The sequence below is a fragment of the Ylistrum balloti genome, unplaced genomic scaffold, assembly GCF_031769215.1.
Source record: "Ylistrum balloti isolate Yb309-2 unplaced genomic scaffold, AGI_CSIRO_Ybal_v1 Utg369752, whole genome shotgun sequence".
Lineage (NCBI taxonomy): Eukaryota > Metazoa > Mollusca > Bivalvia > Pectinida > Pectinidae > Ylistrum > Ylistrum balloti.
In genome coordinates this window covers 954,748-973,046 of record NW_026781955.1, presented here as the reverse complement: position 1 = coordinate 973,046, position 18,299 = coordinate 954,748, and the positions used below count along the sequence as shown (strand labels likewise).

General features: G+C 35.0%; 2 protein-coding genes across 2 annotated transcripts; one reads left to right on the top strand and one right to left on the bottom strand.

Annotated features, from left to right (window-relative positions):
* Positions 1–1,211: 1,211 nt before the first annotated feature.
* LOC132543331 (cilia- and flagella-associated protein 161-like) lies at positions 1,212–7,314 on the bottom strand. Its single transcript, XM_060206821.1, has 7 exons — positions 7,240–7,314; positions 6,005–6,094; positions 5,339–5,577; positions 4,670–4,754; positions 4,061–4,219; positions 2,186–2,259; positions 1,212–1,664 (listed from the first exon to the last, which is right to left on the bottom strand). The coding sequence occupies exons 1-7, from the start codon at positions 7,306–7,308 to the stop codon at positions 1,520–1,522; spliced, it is 861 nt and encodes a 286-aa protein (XP_060062804.1). The 5' UTR covers positions 7,309–7,314; the 3' UTR covers positions 1,212–1,519.
* Positions 7,315–8,011: 697 nt separating this feature from the next.
* LOC132543276 (Golgi phosphoprotein 3-like) lies at positions 8,012–16,435 on the top strand. Its single transcript, XM_060206759.1, has 3 exons — positions 8,012–8,266; positions 10,009–10,255; positions 10,943–16,435. Exons 1-3 carry the CDS (start codon positions 8,087–8,089, stop codon positions 11,365–11,367), a joined length of 852 nt encoding a protein of 283 aa, XP_060062742.1. The 5' UTR covers positions 8,012–8,086; the 3' UTR covers positions 11,368–16,435.
* The last annotated feature ends 1,864 nt before the right edge of the window (positions 16,436–18,299 follow it).

Sequence of the window (18,299 nt, the reverse complement as noted above, 5' to 3'; positions counted from 1 at the left end):
ACACTAGACTAGAATCAAGACACAAACTTAATATTACATCACCAGGTCATTTTCTCGAATGTACAGATACAAAAGAGGACAAAAACAATTTGACACAATCATGATACATGTATACACTGACTAACAGTTTAGGTCACTGCACGAAGTCACACCTGAATCATTAAATACGTGACTCATATGATAGTTCAGAGCTCTAGCTCCAGTTGCTCAGAGCTTGATTTGAGTATAAACCAGTGAACTCTAAGCTTTTATCAACTGTTTCCTGGTGTCAAAAAACTCCCAAGCATAAAGGAACTGAATCTGAGATAGCACATCAAATAACCAATTAAAAACATTAGAATTAGATTTTCTGGTTTATTATACTGTCACAATAAATTGACATAATCAGAGCGGGTCATAATATCTAGCTTAATCAGTAAAGTGTTGAACATTGCAACCTTGGGTGCAGATGTAAGGTGTGTGTTGATGATGCATCCTGCCTGATGGCTGACATTTGCTTTTCTTGCAAAGTTGAGAAATGGACTGGTGTTTGATTGTGTACATGTATGTTGCTCAGTGAAGTAGCCACCAGACCCTATGCCTCAAAATAACCCTATGGCTGTTCACAAAACAAATCCAATCAACTGAATTTGAGGGCAGTTTCACTCTCATTGTCCTCTGCAATATGAACAAGTGGATGCTGAAGCAATTGTATATCAAATATCTGGTGACGCTTCAATTTGAGATACCAAAATGAATATGAATACTAGTGATGAGCACAGTTTTTCCTTATCAGATATTTCATGTACAAATAATGTATTCACATGACATAAAGGCATCAGTAGTTTAGCTGAAATAATAACAAGCAGGAAAGATTCAGATTTTTATCATGTTAGATTTTGTATTATTGTATTTTACATTTTTTGTACAAATATTTACATATAAACTTGACATAATATAAAAACTAACATACAAAAAATAATACCTCCTGTATGCTGTTTCATCCCCATAATCTATTTCCCAAAGACTTTCACTTTTCTTTTAAAAGTTATTTTGGATTTATTATGTAAGACTTGGAATTTCTAAAAATCTTGATTTCTATACATGGGGTATGATCAGTATATCTCCTGCGTTAAACATCTCTGTTTCTACAAAGTATTGAAATACACAAACTTGCAAAGATACCAAATTATATTTACATTAAACATATGTAGAATTTTAAATAAGTTGATTTCTTTTTACCTTTTTATTATTTCATTTCAATCTTAAATTTGCAGAAAGTTGTACATATTGTTATAACATTTCACTATACATACACATTCTGAGGATATTTCCATATAAGTCCTGCAGTGTGTGTACAATTTTCTGCATATTGATCTGCTTTGTTAAAAAACAGCCTCAGTTGTGTAAAACGTTGATGTATCCTTGTTCACTTGCATAAGAGTTTGTTTAAGACTTTGGTGAAAAGTTTTCAAAATGGTCAATATGATCACAGATAAGTCCAAATGTTTTGATAATTCTCACTCATACAACGATTTTGTCATTGGCTGTCTGGAACAACTGGACGGATCTCATCACCAGGTACACCCATCATTATCATCCAGCGATTCACATCCTTCTCTGCTCGGTGAGAATCTAGGTATGTGTTGGCAGAAATTTCATACTCTCTGTGTCCAAAAGGAGTTCTGAAATTGGATTAAAATAATACATTAAATACCATGTATCAGCAAATATTTTATATTACAGCTTCCTTCTTTGGTTTTCTTTAACAATTTATCTAATTTGATAGAAAACATTATTTTCAAAAATTGTAAAAAAAAATAAATTTTGTAAGGGCTGCTTTAGATGCATGCCCCATCCCTTGACATTTCACCAATTAAACCTGACCTTCATTACCACTCCAATATAATCAGATGGAGAACATGATGTGACAAGGTTTTTCGACAGATGCAACAGATGAAATTTAAACCCCAATAGAAATCTATAATTTTACTGCATAAAATATCATAATAACATTTTAAGTAGTATGTTGTGACCAAGTGTTATCTGTAGCTATAAATCTAGTGAGATTAGTGAAACTATCCGACATATAAAAACAATTAAGATTTGATCCACAAGGTCACATTACCAAAATCTGGTATTTTGGTGTTACTATATATATATATATATATATATATATTTTTTTTTTTATTTTTTTTTAACACACCTCATGACAAAGTTCTCTTCCACTGCTAAGTTGTGGTTGGTCTTCATGTGGCTAATGATCACTATACTGTTCGCCTGAAAAAGAAGATGAACAACATGTGATGACTTAAACATCTGAATAAACAAATCTAGGTAGGTAATGTATGCCACACGCCACCATAAGGGCCCAGATATTGCTGTTTATTAAGATGAATATTATTATAAAAGTCATAATTGATGAGATAACATGTAAGATGGCAATGATTTAATATCAAAATCCAAAAGATATCTTGCTTTTCATCCTTTCATCATAATTTTCGCCGATGACTGCCATCACATCTATAGATAGAAATGTCCTGTACTAATTTCATAAAAATGTACATTTTGCATATATATATATTGTATAAGTGCTAAAAACAAAAATATGATTACTGCTAAAAAATGTTTGTTTACAGTATAGTAATAATTACTGTATAGATATCTGACAAAAGATTCCTATAACAAAGTGGGTTGTACCAGTGCTCGAAAACATTCCAACCATAGGATGGGAACCTGATACAGGACAGGAACCTGATACAGGACAGACAGGAACCTGATACAGGACAGGAACTTGATATAGGACAGGAACTTGATATAGGACAGGAACCTGATACAGGACAGGAACCTGATACAGGACAGGAACTTGATATAGGACAGGAACCTGATACAGGACAGGAACCTGATACAGGACAGACAGGAACCTGATACAGGACAGGAACCTGGCATAGGACAGGAACCTGATACAGGACAGGAACCTGATACAGGACAGGAACCTGGCATAGGACAGGAACCTGATACAGGACAGGAACCTGATACAAGATAGGAACCTGATACAGGACAGGAACTTGATATAGGACAGGAACCTGATACAGGACAGGAACCTGATACAGGACAGGAACCTGGCATAGGACAGGAACCTGATACAGGACAGGAACCTGATACAGGACAGGAACCTGATATAGGACAGGAACCTGATATAGGACAGGAACCTGATACAGCACAGGAACCTGATACAGGACAGACAGGAACCTGATACAGGACAGGAACCTGGCATAGGACAGGAACCTGATACAGGACAGACAGGAACCTGATACAGGACAGGAACCTGGCATAGGACAGGAACCTGATACAGGACAGGAACCTGATACAGGACAGACAGGAACCTGATACAGGACAGGAACCTGATACAGGACAGACAGGAACCAGATACAGGACAGGAACTTGATATAGGACAGGAACCTGATACAGGACAGGAATCTGATACAGGACAGACAGGGACCTGATACAGGACAGGAACCTGATACAAGACAGGAACCTGGTACAGGACAGGAACCTGATACAAGACAGGAACCTGATACAGGACAGGAACCTGATACAAAACAGGAACCTGATACAGGACAGGAACCTGATACAAGACAGGAACCTGATACAGGACAGGAAACTGATATAGGACAGGAACCTTATACAAGACAGGAACCTGATACAAGACAGGAACCTGATACAAGACAGGAATCTGATATAGGACATGAACCTGACATAGGACAGGAACCTGATACAGGACAGACAGGGACCTGATACAGGACAGGAACCTGATACAGGACAGGAACCTGATACAGGACAGGAACATGATACAGGACAGGAACCTGATACAGGACAGGAACCTGATACAAGACAGGAACCTGATACAAGACAGGAACCTGACACAAGACAGGAACCTGATATAGGCCATGGACCTGATATAGGACAGGAACCTGACACAAGACAGGAACCTGATACAAGACAGGAACTTGAAATAGGACAGGAACCTGATATAGGACAGGAACCTGATACAGGACAGGATTCTGAACAAGATACATACTGGCACTGGAAGACCTTCATTTTCCATCCTCATCCTTGGGTCATAGTAGAGTATCCTCCACTTTGTGAGTGCTGAAGGTTGAGGGACAAATGTTACAGCCTGATGACGAGAACGATTGGCAGACTTCTCCAATGTTGCCCTGTCACTTTGTAGGTATAACTGTAAACATAAAAATTCTGTACAGAGCACAAAAACATTTCATAAACAGAAATATGTAACAAGATTCAATCAAGAAGCAGCCCTCAAACTCAATATGATCCTTCAAACCAACTGACTATAGATCTCATTTCAATAATAAATATGTCATTTGGTTAATTCATCAACATTTGTTAATTGTTGCTGTCCTATTAAGAACCTGGATCATTTAAGGTGATGTAAGGTTTCAGTTGTGGAGAAAACTTGGAGTTTCTGGAGTTAAACCACCAAAAGATGGTCAGAACATTCACCAATACCAAAGAGCAATATATCAGTCATGTCCTGTAAAACTAGACGCAAATTCTCTAATGCTTTGCCTTGTGATAAGATATGGATTATAAAAGTACAAGGAAATTACACCAGATGAGCAAAAAACAAAAAAACAATGTAAACTTGAAAGTAACTGGTACTTACATTACCACCATCTCCATCCATTGTACAGAGGAAAAAGTCCTGACCATAACACAACTTTTGACCTTTTGCCTGGTAGGGTTCACATCTGCAATCATACAGCAGACATGTCGGTCATAATTATAAGTCATTGAAGCTTAATATATTTTAGTGAAAAAATCTTTCCCTTCAAATTAAAGGAAGGTCATTAATTGATAGCAGTCTCTCTTACAAACATTTCTTGCAAATCTGCAAGCACAATCAAAGTAATTTTATTGGTTTTGAACAGGTTTCAGGAGAGAAAAAACTGACTAATCACAGACTGAAAAGCTTCTTCGAAGATTATAAAAGAGTTACACCAACTTCAAAGCTATTACAACATACTGTTGTGATCTTCAGATTCTTTTGGTGTACATTACAAGATCAAATTAACCTCTTGTCTTATCCACAAGGTGAAGCACACAGAGCCTTCAATTTTGCCATATAGGGGTATAGAAAGCAATAGTGAGCATATCCCTGGAGTATCGAAGATGATCTATTATCAAGTCAATGTAATCCATCAAACACAGGTAATGTTCTAATTTGTTTTCCAATGAAACCCTGGCGATTGATCTGACATGAGATACTAAAACACAGTGTGACTATAGTAGAAATATGAACATGATATCTTTATCCTCATTGACTGTTACTTACCCCGTGATAACAAAGGAGCTTCGGAGATTTGGCTCCAATGAAGTACTTCCAGACACATCACAGGTACCCTCCAACTTTGTCAACTGTAAGAGGTTACTAGCTTGAGGAGTAACAGCCAAATTACAAGTATTGCGGGGTCCGTTATTTGTGTACTGGGTTCGGTCTTGTGCCCCAAGACACTGTAAGACTACAACATCTCCATAGTGGACACATCCATCTCTGGAGATACTCAGAGAGACCTATGGATAGAAGACACAAAGCCATCATATCTATATCTGTGGAGATGAGAAGGCTTAAAAGAGAACATTTACAAGCAAGTCATAACATTGTTCAAAAGACACACAGATGAATAGTACATCTTTAAAATCTTTGATTATAGAATATAGTCAAATGTTGAATAGATGTTTCATCCTTCTAGGACTTGTCAGTAAGGCTGTAAAGGCATAAATTATTGAAACCTTGGGGATGAATAAAGAAATTCAAACCTGGTTGAAAGATATATATTTAAAAAAAAAACCAGATGGGGAGGTGCATTACATTAAACCACAGTGAATTTAGTCAATATTGAATAATTTACAAAGATGTTAACTACATGAATATTCTGAATAATGCAAGAAAATTACAAAAAAAAAATAAATAAATAAACAAGCAAACACAAAAAATTACCGGCTTGAACAGCATCTGTGAGAGTTTGGAGCGCTTCTGGGATGAGAGCTCCCCCTTTTCTCTTTTCTCTAGGAAATCTTTCAAAGTGTCCTGTAAATGATAAAACATATTTGAGGTTGGATACCAATTACAAATTTTTAATTGATTATCAGTTCAAATGTGATAGGTTTTTCAAAGTAGTTTATCAATTATGTAATTAGTTGCATGACTTGTATTTCAAATTCATAAAAAGTGAATGTCATTCCCCATTGCAGCAATATTTCAAACATTCTGTAACTTCACATAAAATGCTTCATGTCAGTCTTTCTAAAATTTGCATAAGAATGAAATGTGTGACACATTATTTATGAAATTGGTTTAGATAATACACACAAAAAGGTAGTATGGTACATTTTCTTGAGGATCAATTATGAAAAATTAAAACCAATCATTATATAAGTTTTGGTTAAACAATCAAACAATCAATTTCACCTAATCCTCATCCCATCACTAAAATATGTGTAACCCTGGTAAACTACTAGCTGCAATATACCACTCGGCTAGGGAGAACTTCTCTTTAGCTCAATTGGTTGAGCGTCAGATTAGTAAGCCAGGGGTCCTGGGTTTGATTCCTAGCGGAGGCATTGAGATGAAAAATGACCTCTGTTACATTGGCGCCCATGTAGGGACCTGGGAATAGTACTTAGCCATGCCCCATAAGCATCGCTGTAACCCCTGGAAACTCGAGGATGAGTTATTTACTGGAGGGGGAGTATATAATCCTGGTAAACTACTAGCTGCAATATACCACTTGGCTAGGGAGAACTTCTCTTTAGCTGGATTGGTTGAGCGTCAGATCAGTAAGTCAGGGGTCCCGGGTTCGATTCCTAGTGGAGGCATTGAAATAAATGACCTCTGTTACATACATTCAGAATATTGTACATGATGCTAAGTTATCATTACTTCCGTTGCTTAAATTTACTCCTTGTGTGTTTAAATTGCATGATGGCTTCATTTGTATCTACCGAACTATTAATGGTGCTCATGTACCATGAGGTCAAAACGTCATTAAACAGACATTGACTTCATCAGTTACCGAGATTCAGCACGTACTTTGTAATAGAAATAAGAAAATAACGAGACATAACTAGCCTACATGTATAGGCCTAAAACGAGCTGTATTCTAGCTAGTCGGAGTCAAGCGTTGAATGGATAATTCCCTCACAAACGCATCACAGAATACTAAAATGAATTACCTCTTCCAACTGGATATCTTCATTCCAATTTCCAACCCGAACAGATGGGTTATACGTTCTCACATTCATTTTCAGTCACCGTTTATCTTCTCGTCGGCCTATAGTTGCACACAGCTTCCTGTCAAGTAAAAGGCAATGGATGTTTACCTTGACAACACTAGTCCAGCAGTGGATATGATTTTAACACAAATCTTTAATTAATGAATATTTATATTATGTCAGTGACAGAAAAGCTGATCTATTTAAATTATTGCATATCTTAAATACCATTTTCATTATTTGTAATTAATCATTTGATATCATGTGCGAGTCTACAATTATAAAGTAAATACAAATATGAACACATGACTGTGAATCAAATCCGGATTATTCCCTTTTTTTAATAAAAGCTACCGAACAAATCCGGCTTTATCGCCAAATTTATCTTTTGTTTACAGAATAACGGATGAAAAAGTCAATGTATCCCAAAACTACAAGACATAATTGAGCAAACTGTAATAATTATTTGAAATGTGAAATTAAATGGTTCGGTTAATTCGTACATTCCCATAACCGCTTCCTATTTGTAATTTAGACATTTCATTTTTTTTCTCTCCGTTAAATTATATATATATTTTTTGATTGATTGGTGAAATATAATGCTTACTTTCAGAATAACAAATGTAAACTTTGGTGTGTTTGAATATGGATTACGTGTTATATTTAAATATCATATAACATCTCGTCAAATCGCGTGTCTACGTCAAAATAATTTCATCGGCCATCTTTGTTGTTGGCAAAGCGGAAAAGAGAGTGACCGCAATAACTTGCCAAGATAAAATAAATTGGTTGGTGTTTGGTGACAGCAATGACAAGCAGGTCCAGTGGCCTTGTTCAGCGCAAGGTTGTATCATCACATGGAGCTGAAGGTGGAAAGGAACACCGAGAGGATGATAATTACCAAGAAGACGAGGAAGATCACGACTCAAAGGAAACACGTCTCACTTTGCTGGAGGAGGTCTTGTTATTAGGACTTAAGGACAGAGAGGTCTGTTCTAACGACAAGTCTCAAGTTATCATAGTGATTTACGGAAATGCTCATTACCATGGCATGTTTTCAATTGTTTGAGCAATCGATATTTCTTGCCAGAACAGAAGGACTCATAATCGTGTAGCGTATACGTCATTGATCAGGATAGGACTTACATCAGGCCCCACTTGTATAACATATCTCAATTTCAGATTTCCTCAAGCCCAGATTTTCCTCAAGCCCAGATTTTCCGCAGCTAATATCTCCTTGAAAATATCTTGTATGAAAATTCCTCAAGGAATTTCAGGACATCCTAGCCGATGCCTTCCTCCTGTTCCTTGATAAAATTTTATACAAGCCGTTTTTGAGGAGATATCACCTGAGGAAAATCTCAAGTTGAGATGTTTTATACAAGTGGAGCCAGGCCCTATAGTTATGGTGTAGATGTACGTGTGAGCCAACACCAGTTGAAATAAATAAGTGCAGTCCTCCAAACACCTTTCGCTTAGAGAATATGTCGGAGGCGTATTACGTTAAGTGAAACACATCTGAACGAGAAGCAGTACTAGACTTTATAATTTTAACTTAGAAATTATTTTTATCCAGGCGATAATTTTTAAAAAAACGCATGTTGTTGAGTTTGTTATGGGACGATATTGCACGCCACATACTCCTTTTCTATTGCACTATAGTTTTAGGATTATGTCTGAAATTTGAGTAGATATATTTCCAATGTAAAGCATTTTAAAAAATTCAAATGCCCTGAAATCTTCTCAGGGGTTTAGAGCTCCTTCAGGAATGATGTTTTAAACTTTACACTCTGCAAATTTAACTTTGATTGGTGTTAAAAATTATTAAGTGACATGTGTAGGTGGCCATTAGTATTTTTTGTAACATTTGTTTATATTTGTAAGATATTTGTCATGCACTTTGGCATATATTGAAAAAGCCTGCATAATATGTGCATGTACTTTCAGGGTTTGAAACTGGTGAAAATATGCTTTTACTTCCATTATGTGCATATCAAAGAATTCAGTCAAAAGATTTATGGGAGCCAAAAAAAATGGACAGGAGAATGTTCAACTAAAATGTTAGACCAACAATATAAAGTTAATAATTAAATCCATAGTCTGACGTTAAGTCACAATCTACATTCTGCATACAGTCAACTTCCATCAATATACACATGAAAATGGCTTCTTCGTCGTAATATCCAATGTGAAGAAGAATAAAATAAATCCTGTGAATTTCTATACAGTGGACCATTGAGTTTTGAAAAGATAATAATCTTTTATATAGTTAATTGATAAATTTTTCATTGTCCCAAACAGGCCACTGTCTTTACAAATGGGTAGTTTCCTGTCTTGCTAGTTGCTATAAAAGTTATAAACACTTTGTCCTGATTTCAGATGATTATGACTCAGATAATTTGTACTAATATATTTAGTTATTATTTTATTAATTTTTGTAATTAATTTATCAAATCTGTCTTGTGTCAGGTTTTCATACCAGGCAATCTCAACAATCAGTGAAGCCAGCTTAAATGAATCTTTAACTTTTCTACAAAAAGCTACATAAAGTGCACATCCTCTACTTTAATTTCCTTTCTCCAAAAGAAGAGAAATGCATTTGAGGTTATGTGGGTTTTTATGGTGTTTTTTAAAGCAAATATTCTAGAAAATTGCAAAAATTAATTATAAACATTTGTGAAGTGTCCTTACATGTTCTGGCCATTTTTAATGGTTTTTTTCCCCAATTAGGGTTACACATCATTCTGGAATGACTGCATATCGTCAGGACTAAGGGGATGTATACTGATTGAGTTGGCCCTGAGAGGACGAGTAGAGTTAGAAAAAGCTGGAATGAGGAGACGCAGTCTTTTAAACAGAAAAATATTGTGCAAGAATAATAATCCGACTGGTGATGTCTTATTAGATGAAGCACTTCGGCATGTTAAGGAGACTGATCCCCCAGAGACTGTTCAAAGCTGGATTGAATATTTAAGTGGTAAGTTCTAACTGCTCTGATCTTTTTCATTAAGAAAGAGATTTTACCTTATCTACATGAAGATCTGACAACAGAGACAATAACAGGAAAATATCATCAGTCAAAAACAATCAGTGAAGTTTTATTATCTGTATCAAATAAAGTCTCAATATTTATAGTGGTTTATAGGTAGCTCTACACCTGTAAGTCATTACCTGTTACAAGATACATGGCACCCTTCTTTTGTTAATTTACATTATATAACATATGATAAAAAGCATATAATAAAACTATAGTCATTAAGTTTTATTATCTGTATCCTGTTCATTACCTGTTACAAGATACATGGCACCCTTCTTTTGTTAATTTACATTATATAACATATGATAAAATAATTTCTTATGGAAAAGCATATAATAAAACTATAGTTACTAGTATGTATGCACGAGGCCTAAGGATTGGTTTGACAGAGTGTTAAGCTTGGTTCCTGTTGTTCCCTGCATATATGCTAAATACAGTATAAGAAGAATGTGTCCTGTGACAGTATGACCTGTGGCAAAGTAAATAAAAGTGTTATTGATAAACTCGTTTTTAGAAGCTGTTGCATTATAGGTATACACACCTCTCTGCATTATAGGTATACACACCTCTCTATAGGAGCTTCATTAAGGTGTATGTAGCAAATAGTTTTACTTTTGTGTTTTTGAGGTGAAACATGGAATCCTTTGAAACTACGATATCAACTGCGAAATGTCCGAGAGAGGCTGGCCAAAAACCTGGTGGAAAAAGGAGTATGTTCTACGGAAAAACAAAATTTCCTTCTATTTGACATGACCACGCATCCACTCACAGACTCAGGAGTGAAACAGAAACTCATAAAGAAGGTCCAGGATGCTGTCCTCAGTCGCTGGACGAATGACGCCCACAGAATGGACCGACGACTTCTTTCTCTCATCTACCTTGCACATGCTTCAGACGTTCTTGAAAATGCATTTGCACCTTTGTCCGATGATGATTATGAAATTGCAATGAAGCGTGTGCGAGAGCTGCTAGATTTGGACTTTGAAAATGAAAGTATGAAAGAGGGGACCAATGAGCTTGTGTGGGCTGTGATTGCAGCCTTTAGTAAATGACAGCCTTATATATAACACCTAGTGGGATCACTGTTGCTTTGTTGCAAGTTTGGAGAATGGATGTTTCTTTGATAAAAATCTGATACACACTAATTATCAAGAGTACTTCAACTTTTTATCATGCATTCAGCAGGTACTTGGCAATGTGTATGACAGATGCCAGAACTTTTGGTTGTTTTAGTTGTGTAGCACTATATACTTTTTGCCCAAACTGCCAACAGGATGATAAAGACCTAAAAATTCACAATCCTTGAAGTCTGTTCGATATTGGCCATTTTCCAAATGTACCTTAGGGAGGACTGGGGGAAATAAATGATTAAAGAAAGGGGCAGGGAAGCAATTTGTGTAGTGGTATACTGCAGGCCTATTAACATTTTAAATGGATTGCTGTACTTAATTAATTTTAACTCCCTAGATACATGTATTAACAATGAATTGATGGTCTCTCCCAGACCAGTAATCTTTGTTTCTGTCCATGGGTTTCTATTTTATTCTGATATCATAAACTAGATTTTCACTTTCTTCATGGAGTTTGATGTCATTGTCACAGTGTTTTAAAACAAGATACACTTACATAATAATTATTTATATATTTGTATGTACTGGACAGTATAGACATGGGAAAATTAATTTCTTTAACAGTGTGTTGCCATTCACTAACAGCATATACTCACAACATATAGATTATTGGTTCAAAGTTAAATATAACGAAATGTAGATGTTCCCTGGTAAGCTTATGGCAGATACATTCATTTTAATATAGACCTGTGAATCAGAATAGGAATTTGAAATCTATCTTTCAACAGATACCCAGAGTTTATGTCTGGTATTAATCCTATGTTATATATTGCACCTGGAATTTTAATTCTGATATAAACTATTTCCCAAGGATCATATGTAAATTTTCTAATGCAGGTAATTTTTTTTCGCATTTCTAGAAATAAACAGTTCATGTATGTAGCAATACACCTTCATTAATTTTGTATATAATGAACATTCCTGCATGTCTTTCTGTGTCAAAGCACTCTCCTGTTGATAGATTCTTAATGTAAATTGCACTATCATAACTGTAATTTCACCTAAATTATACATATTTGCCATAGTTTTGTAGATTTTGGTTCTCGGGAGATTTATGTATGTTTGATCACTGATAATTTTTGTATAGGAGGAATAGAAAAGAAATGACGGCTATTATTTCACTCATACAGTGATTAACTTTGTACATTGAGAATTGGTTGGGTAATAGTGTAAGATTTTGTGTTACTTGTGTATGCAGGATGGTTTTTGCTTATACTCCTTTGTGTGCTATATGAGATATTGTTTTACTAGATTCTGTTTGTGTAGATTTCAGGAAATCAGAATTTGGATGTAACAGACTATAAACAAATGGAAAGATATACATTTGTCTTGGGATTCTTTCAACTCGTAAACTGCCTGTGTTGGATATAAGGAAAAACCATCTGTTGCGTATTGCTTCAATTTCAGTTTTGCACAGACATGTATTTCAACACTGTCTACCCAAACCGCAAGACAAAGCTTAAGATACTGTAGTTAAAAAGCATTGAACTTATTATTGCAATTATTAGCTAATTGCTTGTCAATATTTTATGTAACATACATTTAGAAAGTTTCTGTAAACATTGGTGATTTAGTGGGATGGTTATCTATCAAGAATTCCTCTACAGATTGAAATATATATTGATATATATTTGTTATATGGGCCATGGAGGAGGGCAGAATGGTAATTTTTTGTCTCAAAGTGGGTTTTTTCTGCACGTAGAGCTTGTCATTCTGATCAGTGTCGTTGATGTGCGTCATTGGATGGGGCTTATCTAAGATGGTCCAGGCATCATAGCAATTTGTCTCTTTTTCTGTAGCTTGCATTCATCATAAATCATGCAGCATGGTGATATTTGGGGGGAAATTTTTAGGAAAATATGATAGTAGTATATGATTATGTCTGAAATTTTGCTTGAAGCACTTAAAAATTGTTTGCAGTTCACTATTCTCAGCACTTAGGTTTTACAAACAACATTTTTTCAAAACATCTTCAGCTGAACATAACTCTCACAACAACCATAGTGGATCAGTCTTCGCATCTATTTTTATTACATGAAATTTTGCATAAAACAGTTTTTGCTATTTACTTTCAACTTTTTAAAGTATTTTGTTTAGTTTTGAGTTGATAAATATTTCCTAATATGACATCCATGCATCTTGAGTAATGTGTACGTCAAGGCATTTAGTACAACATCCTAGTCATAAAATATGTAATGATATATAAATTTTACTCTACGAGTGATTTCTGCAGTCCGTATTTAAGAATGACCAACATTGTAAGTGATCTTGAGGTTTAAATGTTTTGAGTGTTGATTCCTTTTCAATGTTATGCATATTTGTTTCATGTCAATGTTACAAAGTTTTTTCGGTTTCGGAGTGTTTTCTTCTGTCAGTTTAAGCAATTGGTAACAACAAATCTCAGAGTAGCCCCAAAGTATTACACGTACACGTCCTGAAGGATTTCTTACTCCTAGAATGGCAACTCCAACCCACTACACAATAGTGTGAAAGTATTATACTGGTTGATACCTGGTGAAAAAATACTACAGCTGTATGTATGTATATGTAGTTGCTGTGTGGTCTTTTATTTTACATCATTATTTTGTACACAACACAATTCAAATGAAATCCATATTGTTGATTGTTATTATACATCAATTACAGGTGGTTTGGTTGGTGATATTTAAATTATCGAAACAAATTTCTTTGGATATGGTGTTGTTTGCTCAAGATGAACTCCCATTTTATGCAGTAGTTCCTTTAGAAAAAATTAATTTGCAAGTGTTACAACTAGACTAGGAATATGTCTTGAAAATAAATTGTGTGCAGTATATGATGAAGCTAGTAACACTGTTGGATGATTTGAGGTTACATCTCTGGTACGACAGCTTAGAGGTCATATAGGGTGTCTGTGCTTGGTTTCATGATTGCATCACCAGGGTTTAACAATATAGGCAATGCAATTGGGACATCTAGTGCTACACCTCAAGTTGATTTCATAATGATCAGAAATATTAATACAAAATTATCATAGTATACAAATAATAAATTGTACTTGTTTCTGATGTAGGTTTGTGTTGGCTTGGTCCTAGTTTTATCATTCAGCTTATGTTTGTGTCCGCTGGATTCCAGTTTTATCATTCGGCATATGTTTGTGTCAACTGGGTGCCAGTTTTATCATTCTGCATAAGGTTTGTGTCAGCTTGGTCCCAGTTTTATCATTCTGCACAAGGTTTGTGTCGGCCGTATCTTAATTAGAAAATTCTGGAGTAGCTAAGGTTTGTGTTAGCCTGGTTCTAGTATAATCATTCAGTAGTAACTTTGTGTTGGCCATGACCTAGCTTTATCATTCAGAATTTGTTTGCGTTAGCTGTGTCTTAGTTTCATCATTGAGCACTATCATTCGACACATTATCATTGTGTTTTTTGGTGTCAGCAGTGTTCCAACTTAATCATTTGGGGTATGTTTGTGTTGGCTGTCCCAGCTCTGAGTGTGGTATTACAGACTAAATAAGTATGCTGCATGCTGTCATTCAGTTTGTTATTTATTCTATGAAAAAAGAAAGTGCTACCCACAAAGTAGAATATGTGTTATTGTTGACTGTGTGATCCTACCTAACTGTTGGTTGTTAATGATGTTATTGTGAGAAACATTGAAGTTTTATTGGTTTTTTTATACATACACAAACATGTTTAAATAAGATTTGCAATTTCTGTATGTTGCTGTATATTCTATAGTATTTAAGCAGTAAATGAGCAGTAAGATCTATATTTCTATCACTTTTTGTCTGTTTCTATCAACTCTCAGGTCAGACCTAGTTAACTATGGCTGTTTTCTATTGGTAGGCTCCATCTTCCAATACTTTGTGGTTCTGAACCTAAGTGTTTTTTTTACATATCCATCAGTGACTTAGCACCATTATAGAGAGTTCCATTTCACATTTGATTTACAAACTTTCAGAATTGATCACCAGCTAAACTATGATGAAATTTATATACAATACTCTTTATTTGTAACCATTTTAATTACAGGTATTTAACTGACCAGACCAGAAAAACTCTAGCATGAAATATTCAAATTAGAAGATCATATTTTTTCTGAGGTATAACCCTTCAGGTGTATGTAATGAAGTACATAACCATGTGTAATTTGATCTACCTGAAATTTCAGTTGAATATTGACTTGCACACAATCAACATGATCAGGAAAGGTGAACATGACAGGTCTTTATGACTAAACTATACACTAAGTGTGGTTGGAAGATGTTTCAGAATCATTGTTATCATATTTAAAATTTTATTAAGGAACATTTGTTTTTGTTGTTTTCTTGAGTTTACCATTATCAGGTCAAAACAATCTCTTCAGTGTGATTTTCATTTGTTGTAATTGGGGTTTTGTAGTAAAATGTCACAAGGTATAAAAATGAGTTTAACTGTATTATACTGTAGACTATCACTGCATTTTCCAGTCTGTGAGACGTAGCAACAGATTCTGTGGTAGGATTTATATGTTGTTAATCTTAATTAAGATAAAAGAAATCATCAGAACTTTGAACTATCATGTTTTGGAGAAATCATTTCTTAATTGCAATCTATAAAAAAAAAACTGTACAGATGAAGTAAGGTATTTGTAAATATTGTGTGTATCTTTGTGATCATCATCTTAATACTTCTGATGTAGTAAATCTTGGGATTTTGACATGCATGATCATTGTGAAAGAAAAACTGGTTTTTTGATAAAATTGTATAAGTCTAAAATGACTTCTGACAGAATGATTTTTTTTATATATATATATAGAGAGAGATAATTAAAAAAAATTGTAGAGTTTCTTTCATTATTATTATCAAGATAAGACATTTTATTGTGAGGGTATTGATTAAAAGGTGTATATACTATTTCGCTTCAGTACAGATGTTTTGGTAAAGTACACCTAGTACTTGATCCAGGGGGTGTTGTAACCCAATAATCATTTGTAAAGTGAAGCTGGAATAAATCATTAAAAAACTTGTTTTGTCTCTGTTATTTTATTAAACCAGTCAGCAATTGTCTCTGTTATTTTATTAAACCAGTCAGCAAATGGTGGTATGCTTAATTGTTTTGTCTCTGTTATTTTATTAAACCAGTCAGCAAATGGTGGTATGCTTAATTGTTTTGTCTCTGTTATTTTATTAAACCAGTCAGCAAATGGTGGTATGCTTATATCACCCTACATTCCTAGTCCATCTTCTGTCTTTAGTTCTGGTTAAGGGGATAAAAGTTTTTTCAGATTTCCAAGGAGGAAGGTTTCCTTTGGTTCTCTGTTGTGCCCTTTGATATTGGGACTGATCAGGAAAACAAAATAGCTGACTGAGAGCTGTTAAAGATTTTGACCTTAGAAGTTTGTTATGGCTATTGCTTGAAAAGTGCTGGACAGATCTTTCTCATATTTCATGCATGTCCCCGTTCGATTTTAGGACTGATCATAGAAAGATGACCAACTTAGATATTGATAATGAAAATTTGATGTGCTAATTCTTGAGAAATACTGGATGGAACTTTCTTGAATTTAATAGGTAGATTTCCTTTGGTACCTGGTTATGCCCTTAAGATAACCCGTCGAAAAAATCAAAATGGCTGATGGGCATCCATTTGGATTTTGTCATTGAATGTCTATCCTTATTTATAGAAATGTACTGGATGGGTCATTCCTTTATTTTATTGGTAAGTTTCCACTTGGTCCCTGGCCAAGTTGTGCATTGGTCATGTTTGAAATGATCAGTAAAATAAAACAGTCTATTGGCGGCCATTTTGGATTTGACGGTTATCACCATTACACAGTCATAAGGAAACATGAGAAAGGATCCAACATGAAAAGAGCAGATATACGATGGCGGACGCCCAAATGCCTCTGGGATCTCCTGTTTACTATAGCCCAAGCCTGGTAGCCCAACATGTACTGAAAAGGTTTTCTCAGTTATACAAATGTTTAAAAAATATTCAAATGTTTGCAGGAAAAATAGTATTTTGCAAGGAATTGTGGTATATACCGCCTTTATATATTTAAATTTCATGGTATCTCCAAAATAACAAGAAAAACGAGAAACAGATCTTAAATCATTGTCCAGTAATAAGCCCATCCTGTCCCATTGAGTTAAAAGTACTATCTAGTTCCCATGGTTTAATGCTGGATAAATACGTTTTGCATATAAGGTTTGTAGCAATGAGAATGAAAACTTGGGTGACATAAATTTAACGTAATATGGACCTCACATTGATGTCTAAAAATGAAGTACTGGTGAAGAAGTTTGCTAGCAAACGTATCGCAAGCTGATGTGCTGGCCTGTTCTTTCTGCCATTTACTAAGTAAACAGGCATTTGGTAAAGCTGTGGTCTCGTAGAATCTAGATACTTTTATAGAATCGCTATGTTCACGTAGAACGCAAACAATCATGAGAACGAGACCAAGCATGCCATGAACATTAAAAAAAGCAGCAGCTATTGAAAATAAATTTGATTAATTACGTTTCCATTTTTTTCAACTGAAATATCATCACAGCGATGTCCATTGCAGTTTTGGTTCTCAATGATGTAAACCATTCGAAAGTGACATTACCGATCACTCAAATGTGGCGTGATGTCGTTTCATGAGCCACTGACCAATCACATTCTAGATTTGCTGATGAGCATGCGTACTCGCGAACGTCTTTATTGCTGTATAGTCTCGTCTGCAAAATTAATGAAGCCATTTTGGAAAGTTTGCTGAAGAAATGAACAATGGAAATAGGTCAGAGGAAGAAGGCGTGTGAAGATTATACAGCGTTCTCGGTAACTGATTATTATTTATCTAATGAAATATGTACTCCACCGACAACTATTTAGTGATTCATCTGTA